The sequence below is a fragment of the Crocodylus siamensis genome, chromosome 1 (genome assembly GCF_052110815.1).
Source record: "Crocodylus siamensis isolate JL-2025a chromosome 1, ASM5211081v1, whole genome shotgun sequence".
Lineage (NCBI taxonomy): Eukaryota > Metazoa > Chordata > Crocodylia > Crocodylidae > Crocodylus > Crocodylus siamensis.
Window position 1 is genome coordinate 271,360,368 of NC_143395.1, and position 14,147 is coordinate 271,374,514.

The 14,147-nt window shown below is 39.7% G+C and overlaps 1 protein-coding gene across 1 annotated transcript in view; it reads right to left on the reverse strand.

The window, feature by feature from the left end:
- The window catches only part of SMS (spermine synthase), an 81,235-nt gene that overhangs the window by 17,549 nt on the left and 49,539 nt on the right, over window positions 1-14,147 (reverse strand). Inside the window, exons 5-9 of the mRNA XM_090062311.1 lie at window positions 10,818-10,993; window positions 9,592-9,748; window positions 8,682-8,769; window positions 6,547-6,661; window positions 1,288-1,367 (exon numbers count right to left, since the gene is read on the reverse strand). Coding sequence (XP_089918437.1) covers window positions 1,288-1,367; window positions 6,547-6,661; window positions 8,682-8,769; window positions 9,592-9,748; window positions 10,818-10,993 — 616 coding nt within the window. The remainder of the gene's footprint in view (window positions 1-1,287; window positions 1,368-6,546; window positions 6,662-8,681; window positions 8,770-9,591; window positions 9,749-10,817; window positions 10,994-14,147) is intronic.

Genomic DNA, 14,147 nt, shown 5'->3' on the forward strand with positions numbered 1-14,147 from the left:
GTATAGGAGACTATATGCCACATGTGTCATGACAACCACAGAAGCGTCTTTAATACTTAATAAGTGATTAAGAAATTGCCCAGATTCCAATATTTCAAAGATGTTCCATTCTCATGGTCAAGGCTTCACAGAACTGTTTAGGTTCTAAATAGCATGGAAATCAGTACAAGAAAATCAGCAAGCCAATTAAGAGACTGACCCAGAATTGAGGCTATCTGAACTAAAATCATCTAGCAAAGAACAGCAAATAAATTCTCATTTTTCACCAACAGGTCTCCTATTATCAAGTGCGCCGCTGGCTTAAACAGAAATCAAGGTCAAATTAAAAAATTCTGATAAGCCATCACAGTTAGCTTGCTCACTAAATACAAGTTTTAGAGTATTAAAAAATTCTAACTTATTACTACACCTGGATGTTAGACATGCAAAAAGAACAGTTCAGAGATTTACTTAGTTGGTAAAAAAAACCCCACTGTCAACAACTCAAGAGTACAAGTATGTACTTGGTAAAATGTTTTTGCTATGTTTATGTATGGTTTTATATCATTCTATAATTGTATATAAAAAAGGTGTTGCCTAATGAATTTTAGAATTAGATTTGAAGTGGTCGTACTTCAGCTACTTTAAAAAAAACATACACTTAAAAAGGAAAAGTTAGGAACTGAAAGATATTGGACTAAACCTTTCCACAGTTAATGGGTGAAATCCTATCCTTATTAAAACGAAGAGTGTTCCCACTCTCTTTGCTCAAAGTGGTTTCACAAGTTGAAGTTTTAACAAATTAAACCATATTGTTCAAAGGTTGTGTCTTGCAAAATCTTATCCTCGGAGCAAAGCTGAAATTATGGCAGGGGAAAGAAGAGAATTACACTGTATTATTTATTCCAAATGTATTGCTTGTTAGATGTCCAGTAGATCAATTTTAAACTCAGTCATGCCATATGAAAAACAAGTTTTCATCTTTTGTTTTTATTATCAGTCATTGGCATGAAAACCAGTTCTCTGTTTATAACAGTTCATCTGTTCTTGTTTTTTTTAGAATGTCACTTGAAGGTATAATCCTCTACAACAATTCATCATGTTTCTGAAATTGTGTTTATAGATGGCAGGACATGAACAGTATGACCTCAGCTGAGAATAAACAGTAAAAACTTAAGTCCAATAGAAGCAAAGTCCATGTTTCACACAAATATTTCTAGGGATATATTAAACAAAGAAAATGTCTGCCTGGATATTTTTCACTATCCAAAGATGTAAATTGTTGGTGATATATATTTAGCTGTATACCTGTGTGAAATATTTTCCATCTTGTTTCAGGACTTTCATGGAAAGGTCAAGAATCAAGTGTAGAAACTCCCAAGTAGAATCTGGAGATCAAAAAAAGAAGAAAAGAATTAACACATTTAAAAGTTACCAGGCTTCCATTAATATTTAATCAGTTTTACTGATTACTATTTATAGAGCAGGGGTTTCAAATACATGAACCGCAGGCCAGACCCAGCCTATGCAGTCTTGTCATCCAGCCAATGAGGCCAGAAAATTGGTGCTGAGGCAAGAGAAAGCAGTGTTAATTCCAGTGGTTTTAGCAGCCCCAGCAGCCACCATTTTTCTCACTCCAAATTTCTGACCTCCTGGCAGTGCCACAGGTGAGATCTGGTGTGCAGAGCCATGTTATCTGGCCTGTGGGGCTGCCGATAGGTCAGGTATTTGGTGGTAGAATGAGCAGCTGCTGCTGAAGCTCCAATTAACACTGCCATGTGTCTCACCCCACCACCAAATTTGCAGCTCAGTGGACCAGATAACAGAGATCCTTGCTCTAGATCCCACCCATGGGGCCAAATGAGTTTGTTTTAGAGAACAGTTCAGAGGTGATTAGCCATGTTAGCATCAAGTCAGCCAGAAGGTAGGGCAAGGTAGCACCTCACAAACTAAATGATTCACAGAGGCATGAGCTTTCATAGGCAACAATTTAATCAAATGCTAACCACGTGCTCATTGCTGCCCAAGCTGCCAACCACTACTACGTTCCCACCAATAATTCCATGTTTGTGAGCAGCAGTTCAAGAAGAGCATGGCCCCTATTGACCACTCCAGTGCTTGTACCAGGAAGTTGTCCCCAGCGCTCTCTAAAAACTTCCTAGATTACCCGTGCACTGCTGTATTGTCCTCAGCAGATCTCAGGGTGATTAAAGTCCCTCAAGAGAACCAGGGCTTGTGACTGGGAAACTTCTGCTAGCTGTTTGAAGAAAGCCTCATCCACCACAATCTCCTGATCTGGTGGTCTATAACAGACCCCCACCATGACATCGCCATTGTTGCTCTCCCCTCTGACGTTAACTCAGAGACTTTCAACAGGCCTGTCTCCAGTTTCAGACTGAAGCTATGAGCTATACAGCTCTTTTACATACAGCACAATTCCTCCTCCTTGTCTCCCTTGCCTGTCTTTCCTGAACAGTTTGTACCCACCCATGATGGTGCTCCAGTCATGCGAGCTATCCCACCAAATCTCTGTTATTCCAGTTACATCATAATGCCATGACTGTGCAAGGACTTCTAATTCTTCCTGCTTGCTTCCCAGGCTCCGTGCATTCACGTACAGGCACCTAAGGTAACTAGCCAATTGTCCTGATTTCTCAGGAAGAGTGAGAATGCCTCCTTTGTTGTCCCCTCCTGCTTGTGCTTCCTCCAGGTCACCCACTTACCCCAGGGCTTTGGTCTCCATCTCCTGGTGAATCTAGTTTAAAGCTGGGGAATGGAGAAAGATGGGGATACCTGTACCTTAAAACATTTTTTAACTAAAACAACTCTCTCACACTAACCATTTTTTCTTCCAAAAGTTCTTCCATGGGGGTAATAAAAAAAATAGTTAAAAACTTTAAAGTTACAGTTATTTACAGATAATCAACTGTTACTGATTTATTTATCCATTCTAAATGGAAGGTAAACAGCTCTCCTTTTAAATCCATTTCGTACATGTTTAGAGTCACAGAGGTTCAATTCTATTTATCCGCATAAAAACAAGCAGATGAAAGAGTTGCAACAGTTTAGCTGATACGTTTCCAAGAAATAATGCTTTGGCCTCTTTGAAAATGGTTTGGCATTCTGTCTTCCCAAAGCCTAAGGTGCAAATGAAGTGCTGTTTATATTTTTTTAAAGTCTTTTTCTGATGGATTTGCAGTCTGTGGAAGGGTTTCTTTTAAAAAAAAAAATCAAAGTGCAATTCAGGATCTATGAGATTCTTTTAGACTTGAATTTTTGTCAGTTTTCTTACTCTTTATTTTGGATTAAGCTTGGTAAAAATATCCTTGACTTATACCAGTATTAGAAAACATCTGTGCAGTGGGATTTTTATTAAGTCAGAGCTGGCCTCATAAAAGAAAAGCAGTATTCTGAAAATTGAAATCCAGAGTTTATGTACTACTGTTCTTTTACAGAATATGTGCTTATATACAAAAGGTCAAAAGCAGGTAAACATTACTTATGTTTAATGTCAAATATAAACAAGAGCACAGACTACTTTAAAACACTAAAGATTCAACTGTACAACTTGCATGTAAAAGATACATTTTATGACTGTGTTTAACCTGAGCAAGTCATTGTTGGTTTCCTTCCCACTTTCTCCAGTCAACAAATCATGCCTTAGGCTTGCCTATCCTTATGTTTTAACCTTGAATTTAATTCTGCATGGATTCAAGAATGCGTCTGACGGCTATATATTACAAGATCAAAGAGAGTTTGATGGCTCTGTAAAGAAATGACAGTCTTTCTGCAGACCACATTATGACCAATTTTAATGCTTACATTATAATGATATATCATTTTTATTGATACCATAATGTAGATTTTGCCACCAAGAGGAAAGGGAACAGAACAAAAAAATGCTCAAAATGTATATTACATGCACCTCAAATATGGAAGTAAATTTTATTTAAAAACTGAATTATACGCCTGCCAGAAAATACTCAAGACATCTTTATGTTATATATTCCAATTTTATAAAAGGCCCAATTCAAGAAAGTGTACATATAGATTCTGAACCCATCAAATCAGGCCTGGGGAACACTGAAAGTCCTATATTTTAAGAAAAGCAAAAGAGGGGTGAAGGGGAGGTAATCTTAAGAGCTATGGGGCCCTTAGTCTCATTTCAACAATAAGAAAGGGCACACAAATTTTGAAGGAAAAAATAAGTCAAGCCATGGCAAGCAAAATAGATTGTCAAAAGGGTCCATGAAACGTAGGTCCTGCCAAGATGATTTGGTATCCGATTCCTAGACAAAGGAAATGCACTAAATCTAATTAACGTGGATTTCAGTAAAACATTTGAGATGGTGCCACACATGAATAATCAGTTCAACAGGGAAGAACTGGAAGGTGGCTACACCAATCCATATCTTGCACCTTCAGGACATGCAAGACAGAGCCTTCATCAACAACCCATCATCCTCTTTCATTTACTCAAGATGTTAATCTGTAAAGATGCTGCTTTGGTATTTAATGTGCTGTGAAGACTGGGGTGGAACAACAGCTCTCCTTTTGCCTTGGAGTTGCTCAAACATGGCTTGTTTGGAGAATCTATGAGTTGGCAGGCAAAAAACGTGGTCTTCTCATCTACTCTATCTGCAAAGCAACTGTGCTTGTTCCACAATCTAAAACATTTATTTCTGTCTGCTCCTCTTCACTCGAAATGTCTGGTACAAACATCTGCCTGGAAAGCTATTTAACTTCCCTTACACAAACTAGATGCTCTTTAATGAATCTAATCCACCCAGAGCATGCTTAGGTCACTGGTGTTATTAAAGATTTACAGCTTAGTGCTAATACTCAGATTTCCACAATGGCATAAGCTGCTCGCTTTACCTACTTGAACCATCGTAGTTTAGATTTACTAACCAGAATTAAGAAACAGGCTATTTGGATAAGAAAAGTAATTTACAGTACCAAAGGTCATTATTTTAAATTTTCATAACCTTCATTTTTGACCTATAATTATAAGGCATAATAGTTTAGCAGTGATCAACTTGACTACTTTCTTTGCTGCATTTTTTGTTCATTTGTAGAGTTATTCAGGGGACAAATATTATCAGCAAAAGTCTAGATTTCTAAATACATTGTCTACCAGTTTGCATGCCAGAGGTCCATTGCCTATTAAAGGAAAATAATAGCACAGAGAAAAGAACATACTCTTGTTAAAATTTTGGTGAAGGCATCAAACTAGCTAGTTAAATTATAGTTTGAGATCAGAGACCATCTGATAATCAGGTTAAAAAAAATGGGCTATAAAGTAGATAAAAATGGGTTGTACTAAAAGGAGAGGCTGTGGCCTAGAGGGAAGTTGCTTGAGGATTTGTCTTTGTATTCAGTGAAATTTGTTAAGGACAGTCAATTGGGATGCATCACCCATACAGCAGCAGATAAGAATACATCATACAAAGAAAAGCTGGACATTTTCTTTGAAAAGACTGGAGTAAGAGAAGTGGGCCTCGAGACCTGGAGTAACAGAAGTGGGATGCTGTCTGGAATCATACCAGAGCAACCCAAGCTTTTACTATTTTTTTAAATGGAGTGAGAGGGGAGGAGGGGTTGGAAGGTGGCAAAGAGCTATGCACACTAAAAATGTTAGCACAATAATACATGAGAGAGTGAGATAGCAAACAGCTATGCACACTAAACTGTTAGCAGAAGAATACATGAGAGAGAGAGAACAAACAGCTATGCACGCTAAAGTAAAATGTTAGCACAAGAATATGAGTAGCACTGACTATTAACAAAAGTTTAGTCTGGAAGCTGAAGGTTTATAATCAGAGGAGGGCAGTTCTGAAACAACACTTGCATTGTATTACCCCAAGTATTCTAATGGGTTTGAAAATACAGCTTAAATTATATTGTGAAAGGAATTACAGGACATAACCATCAACAATAGCAGGGTACTACATGACTCAAAAAATCCTTCTAAACAGTTCCCTACATAGGTCAAAAACCCATGGCAAGCTGTAGAGGCAGATTTGTATTGCCATTGTCTAACATACTTTATTACTGTTTAAATGAAGCTGTATGCATATGGGAAAGATATGGTGCCATTACTGCTTATCATGATCCCAGGCTCCCCCAAGCCAGTAAGGTGAAAGCCACAGGCTTACAGCCCAGCATGAGCTGGAGTGGTCCCAGGGCTATGATCAACAATCAGCTGATAGACAGTCCCAGCCCCAGCACCGCATGGAAGTCTGGAACCAGCTCCAGTTGTTGCTACCCTACAACACATTAAATTTAAGGTGCAGTGGAAACAAGCCAGAAAAAAATATGTCATAAAAAACATGTAATGTTTTTGTGGCTGGCTTTATGTCATGATTACCCAGGTCAATCGCATTTTAGGTGTAATTTTTAAAAGGGACCTAAATCCAGGGAAACAGGAGTACCTAGAAATGGTTGCTCTTCAATGCTCACACTCTGCTATAGCAAGGATTAAAATATCTTTAAGCCCCAAAATGTTTTGCTGCAAATTGTCAGAGTTAAAAATAAAATGTCAGAAAAGAAACAAAGAGAATTAACCTTCTTCTGGAGATGTGGAGATTGGAACAGCTGTCAGATCATTAATTACATAATCAAACTTCCTTCCTTCTTTGGCATACCTCTTCAGCACTGGAATACAATCTTCTATTAGAACCTAAAAGAACAAAAGATATTATTTTAAATGTGTAATCAGCAGGGATCCTGGTTTTCTGATTTTAAAAAATTCCCACTTTTTCAATTTAAAAAAAGTTAAACCAAAAATTGGGGATTTTTTTTAATTCAGAGAAAACCAGGATCCCTGATAATCAGGATCCTCTTAAATGGGACTATCTAAAAAAAAACAAAACATGGATTCATAGGGATTAAAATTGAAAATTGAAACATGGTCAAAATTACATTTACCTCTAAAATCAAGGACTACCTTGTGGCTTTTTACATTACCATGCAAAAGACATTCCCTTAACTGAGGGAATGGGAACATAGGGAATTTAATTGAGCAAAAATAAAAATAAAGAACAAACAAACAAAAAGAACTTCTATTCCCATGTCCACCACCAACTGCTGGGCGATGACCGAGTTTGCCATTTTGATGATGGGGAAGTTGAAGCGTAATGACCATCACCAGCCTTACAAGATAATGGAAAGTTTTAAATGTTCAAATCACAAGAACTTGACAAAAGCCAAAACAACATGCAATGTAATTATTATGTTTTCTGTAGGAAGCAGACATTTATAAATCCTAACTAGCAAGATAAGAATTTTGGATACAGCCTTGCAGTTATGATATAGGACCATCCAGTAAGTATGGGCTAACTGGCCTGATCTGGTAGATAGGGCATGTTATATGCCCTTTTGTTATATGGCCCCTGGCAAGCAAGATATTTATGGCACAACTGAAGAGTTAATCCCACCATAAGTAACAAGATACTGCAATTCATCAGATTTATGGCACTAACTATAAAATGGCAAACCAGGCACAAAGATATTCCACGGAAAAAAAACAGAGCATCTTTGCAGCTGATTTGTATGGCACCATAAAATGAATATGTGGCATACATACCTCACCATTCTGGTGCTCCCAATTGGGTAACTTTTGGCATCAGGACCTGAGCAACACCCAGCCTGCAACCAGTGAGGGCTAGCCAGGATCCAGCATGTTTGCTGCCCTGTTTGCAGCCCCTGGGAGCAGCTGTAGGGCAAGGCTCTTTAAAAGGTATCAGATTCATTACAGTACCATGCCCCAGGAAACCCACTGTGACCCAGTACTTCAAAGATCATGGGTCCCCAGGGATGGTGCTGGCAATCATCTGATTGCTGGCACCAGTCCCAGATTCCCTGATCCCCAGGATCAAGCTGGTGGCAGCTCTTAAACCAAACTGGGATCCAAGGCTGTCGGTGTCCAATCCCAACACCCAGCTGAGGGCAGCTCTGCAAGTGGCATGATTTTAATCTGAGGAATTTTATGCTGCATCTCAACAATGAGCATCCTGCCAAGCACATGGCATGGCAGGATATACAATGTTTGGAGTGAGGCATCATTCCTCATGTCCCAGTTGCACCATTTTAATATAGGTCAGGGACCTCCTTTTTTTCCTCCTTACAATGGGGGCACAATATTAAACTATAGGCTAATGATATAGGATTTTCCATGTTTGTGCTCTAAAGGGCTCCAGTCATGTGAAATACATCAGAGATACTGAATAATTTATTATAAATCAATTCAAGTTTGTGATTTATATAATTTATCAACCAGTTTAGAGGATTATAGTAAAAAAAAAAATCCCCCTGTATTTTTATGTTTCTTTCTTTTATAGCCATTGCCTTTTTCCTCCCCATTTAGCCTATACCAAGGTTCAGTTGTGGCAACATGCATTATTGTGTTCCTAGTTTCCTTCTTGTGAAAAGTACAGGTTATTCATATTTTTAAAAATATTTGTAGTGGGTTTGGAGGTGGAGAATAAAGTAATACACCAGCATTTGAATTTTAACTCTTCTGCAAACTGTACTATGATCTAGATATACAGATATCAATTAAACTGCAAATCAAAAGGAAAAGAAAGTGTCAAGTAATTCTGAAGTCACCCAAAAGCCTTTCTGAAAAATTTAGTTTTTCAAGTCTCTTTCAGTTATATGTTCGTACATAAGTTTAATTGCAATGAAAACAGAAAGATTACCTGATAGCACTCTCCTTTAAGATTGTCTAAGACATCTCCACATGTTTTACGCATGTATTTTCTACACCCGTCGATCACCAATTGGTCAATGTTTGATGTCAGTTAAGGTGCTTTTAATTTCAGCCAAAGGAGCTTCTCAAAGAAACTGAATCATATAGAAGAATACTAACAACACATTTACATATGAATTAATCCCCAACCTCCGTGACAGGTTTAAAGAAACTATATATTTTTTAATGTTTTATTTCCAATTAGCCTTACCGGCACTAGAAATTCCCACATAATTAAAAAGCTTTATATTATAGTTAACATATATAATTTGAAATTAAACAAAACTGGTAGTGATGGATTGGACTTCATTTTAAAATTACAATTTCAATTTCCAGCAAGAAGGCAAGAGAGTACAGGATGACCATAGATTTCATGTATCTAATGGTTAACTTTGCAAGCAATGTCTGGAATTTTGAGGTTTAAAGTTATTTTCTTTAAACTGCATAGTTGAAAAAAGGACCGGGTCAGTCATTATTACCAAGGACTAAATCCTGATGTTCCCATTGGTTCAGTGGCTTTAAAAATTAGGCAAATAAAGTAAGGGGTTCAGCCCAAAGTTCAGGTAGGTTGGCTGCAACAGCAGAAGACTAGCCTTGGCACAAGCAGCCCTTTCCTGTCCTATGCAAGATCCCAGTTTGGACTGGGAACTACATCCTGGAACTAGAGCAGGATCAAGTAAAAGAAGTAGTGCTCAGATATTAGAATCAGACTCTTTTAAATCAATAGAAAGGAATTGTTTTATACTCAGTCTTTCAATGTATATCAGCATAACAATATGTTTAATGCTGAGATCCATAGATACCACAGAAAAACAACACTGAAACTTTAAAATGAGTAATCAGTTACACACTGAAAGGATATCTCTACCATAGTGACCATCTTTGGCTTCAGTTTGACTATTTCATAAAGTATACCCCCATCACCACCTCCAAGGATCAGCACTTCTTTCCCAGTGTAGTCTTCCTTCCCACTGCCCATAATGGCTTTTGTATATGCCAGGTCACTTTCTGCCAGATCTGAACAGAACAAAGAGAAAAATTGAACAGAAACTCTGAATTTGTAGATTTACTAAAATCGCTAAAGTTGTTGGAGAGTAGGTTTAGATTAGACATCTGTAAGAACTACTTCACAGTCAGGGCGGCTAGGATCTGGAACCAGCTTCCAGGAGAAGTGGTGCTGGCTCCTACCCTGGGGGTCGTTAAGAGGAGGCTTGAGGCCTACCTGGCTGGAATTATTTGAGTACAGTTTTTTCTCCTGCCCTGGCAGGGGGTTGGACTTGAAGATCTACAAGGTCCCTTCCAACCCTACTTCTTTGATTCTCCTCAGTGCTGTGAGGCAGCTGGGAGCCATGTGGCAGTGGAGCAGCATGGGAGCAGGAAGGTTGGGAAATGGCTGGGGGGGGTAGGCCTGGGCTGCTGACAGCTCCCCTTGGGTCCTACTGCCACTGACTCCTGTCATCTTTGACACGTAGCCAAGAGCAGATAAATTTTTTCTACATTCTTTAGGGGGCCTGCAGGCCATATTTTGTCCACCCCTGACACAGACAGACTTCTATAAGTTTGGATCCTTATTTAATTAATACTTCTTCAAAATTTCTGTGGGACAAGAAGAATCCAGATAAGTTTAATAAAGGGCTAATAGGAAGGGTGATATATTGGTGTTCTACAGCTCCTCAGCCAAAGAAAGCCAGTTAACCAGAATAAAGCCATAATTCTGAGGGGAAAATAAGTCATCACTTTGGCTTTGATACTGTAAGATAAACAGAGTTTCACATGATAAACAGGATTAAACTACTCCATCCCCCAATCCCACCATTTTATTTTTCTTCAAAAATGAAAAATTGTTTAGAGGACTGATCACTGAGTTTGCTTTCTTGATCCTTAAATAAAATTTCAAATACTGCAAATTGAAAAAGTTAAATGTGAAAAGAATATGGTGGTGTGGATTCCATAAGAAAACGTTTTATTTAAAACACTTTCTGAGCAGCTATCCAAAAGACTATTGGCTAGTAGATGGGTACATTGACAAGACAGAATCCAAAGGACCTACAGTTTCAGACGGTACGTTTAGAGAGACAGTACTTACTAACATCTCCACTGAGGATAAGAATATTCCCAAACTGTTTTGAATGAAGAATTTTGATATTCTGAAATGATGAATCTTCATCATAAACAACTTCATCTATGTCATATTCCACCAGACGTCCATCAGCTGTGGGCCAGTATCTATCAATGGCATCTCCTCGCACAATGGCTGGCAATCTAAGGAGGTGGTGAAATATTACAAAACCTTTAAAAGTTAAATAGGTCTCATCTTAATTTTATGTGAATGCATAACGTGAGGGGATGATCCCTTCTCCCCATGGCAGTTAATGTTTTTCTTGATTATTATTAGGAATGTAGCATTACAAACCAGGATATAAATCTAAATAAAAATGATAGCGATAATACTAAACACAGTATTGATACCCGTTCCAGTGTTTCAGATCAGATCTCTAACGACAAACACGAATCAAACAAAATTCATACAGTAAAATGTTGCCAAGGTGGGATTTTTTTTTTTTACATTATAAAGACAGCAACAGTTTTCCATAAAACACATTTAGCATATAATATTCAAGAAGTTTATAGCAATAGCTATGTTTAAGTGAGAACCAAAGCATTGATACTTCAAAGGAATATTATGCAGTCTGGATGGAATCAATCTTTCAAACAGGGGAGAACATGTTTAATACACTGAATACATACAATACAAAGTTAGTTGCCAAAAGTATGAGAGACAGTGATAGGTCACAAATACAGAATATAAAACAAAGTAACTTGAGTTCTCTCTCTATTATTTTAATTCAGTCATAAAACAAGCATTGATCCCTACAAGTGTTTTAATTTAGGGCCAGGTTTTGTTGGTAAGGCAAATACATTTTCTCGGGTTCCTTTTTGCAAGTTACAAAGTGCAAGCATAATCTTTGACTTTATTTTTCTGTAATTTTGCCTGGGCATTTACAGCCAAGCATGCATTAATTCTGCATAACTGGTTCAAATATGTGAGGATAAAAATAGAATTAATTCAAATCATTTTAGAGTGTCTAAACTGTATACAAGTTTGACATAAAAATATAAATATACTTTAAGAAAGAAAAATTCATGTTTATAAGGTTTATGAATGTGAGACCACACTAATAGAGCAAAACACTTGTACGAGAGTACCCAAATGTTGATTCAATACATTTTCCTATTTGCATTTAAAAATGAAGCTTTTCTGGAAGGGGAGGGGAAGGAAGAGATAGTTTTTAGTTTCCAACTATTCTAAAAAGACATGATGTAAATTATCTCTTTTGTGAAATACTAGGTCAGGCGTGGACAAAAGATGGCCCACAGTTAAATCCAGCCTGCCAATTGATCCTATCTGGCCTGCTGGCCTGCATTCCCTTTGCACTGAGACTATCACTGAGGGATCTAACAACAGAGATTCCACAATCTTGTACCTAACTTTAAAACCGTAAAGTTCTACTTCACATGTAAATTAAATCCTTTTAGTTGGGAATTCAGATGATTCCTTCCTGTGCTACCCAAGGCAGACACAGAAAGCAATAGATCAGTGGTCACCAACTGGTGGATCGTGATCTACTGGTTGATCAGGGAGCTCTTAACAATCTATCTCAGTTTTGGGGAGCTAGCCCCCCAAGACTGAGATCTATTGTCAGAGGCTCCACAATTGGAAGCGGCAGGGTGCATGTGGCTGGGCTGAGCCAAAGCCCCCTGCCACTGGGCCCGGTTGGGTAAGTGGGATGATCACCCTTCATACCCCCTGCCACCAGGTGAGTGGGGCCCCAGCCAGAAGGGCTGGGTGAGGGTCAGAGCCCATGCAGCTCATCCAGGCATGCAGGGAGGCTGCTACACACTCTGGCAGAAGCCATGCTGTGAGGTGGCTGCTGCTATAGGCTTGGCTTTGCACCTGGAGCCCCGCTGCAGCTGGCCTGGGAGTGGCCCGATGCCATGTGCTGGGACTGGAGCAGGGCAGCTGCCGGGGGGCTCCCCTTGGCTCCAGCCCCTCAGTCCCTGCTGTCATGACGGCACTCCACTGTCTGCAGCTGTCTGTGCACAGCGCTCTGATTGGCTGCTGAGACAACCAATCAGAGTGCAAATAAAGACAGACAGAGACAGACAAAGGCTTTTATTATATTAGAAAATGCATACACACACCAGCTGAACACAATGTTTTCTTGATATATTTACAATTTTAAAGCAATTTGGAAGTCTGCTAGTGCCTCAATCACTACAATAATATAAATTCTAAATACCTATCAATTTTGGTATTAGATTTTGGGTTTGTTTTTTTTTAAAATCAGAAAAATCAGAGCTCCCGCTACCCACTTAGCTCACAGAAGACAGGTCCAGGCTCCTCATTCCCAAGCCACTTCCCCCTGGTCCTGCTGGTGCCCCCCACCCCTCACCCACAGCTCCTGCCCCCCCAGCCCTGCCAGAGGAGGGCCCCAGCTGGTGTGACCTGGAAATACAGGGCAGAGCAGCGTCATGTGGGGAAGCTACTTGCTGCTGCAAGCTCTGTGCTGCCCTGGTGAGGCATCCCCTGCTCGCCCCTGCAGTAGCATGGGGTTGTGCCCCTTGCTGCTGATGTGCGGGCAGGGGATGTCTCACCAAGGCAGTGCAGCAGGGCAGGGTGCCCAAGCCTGCAGTAGGCAGCCCATGCCTGCCCCCACCCCAGCCACAGGTCTGCCCTGCCCCTTTGGGAGCGAGCACAGCGACAGGGAGCCAGCTGCTCCCCTTCCCCCATCCCGCTCTCTACTGAGGCCCTGTAGCCACACACTGAAGCCCTGGGCCCCAAGGCACATACCCCCCAGCTGGGCAGCAGCCCCAGCCCTGCCCTTCCCAATTCATTCCCTCCCTCCCTATGAGGGCTTCAGTCCCTGCCCCCTACCAGATTTGCCTGCAGAAGCTGCTCTCCAGGCTGCCTGGTGACCATGTGCATATACATGCACATGGCACCCCTGCCTAACCATCCTCCTCCTGCTCCCACCTGCCTTCCCAACACTTTGTAGGCTGCAACTCTGCCAGCCTGCAGAGAGGTCTTTACAAAAGTTTCTCCATTAAAATAAGAAATCCACATTTTCTTCTGATAAAGTGGTAAATCCACATTTTTCTCCGTATTTCCATGGAAAACAGAAAACCTGGATCCTTGCTGATTACTCTCTTTGGAGTACAATTTTTCAATCACTCGCAAACATATATAGTTGACACAACCTCGCATTAGAGCACAAACTGCCAGAGGATCAATGTAAATTAAAAGGGTTTTTTTCTTCCTCACCCCATACTTCAAATATTTCCATAACAAAACAATTAACTTTTTTCCACTTTGGATTCCCCTTCTCCCCATGTATCATAATTATCCTACAGCATA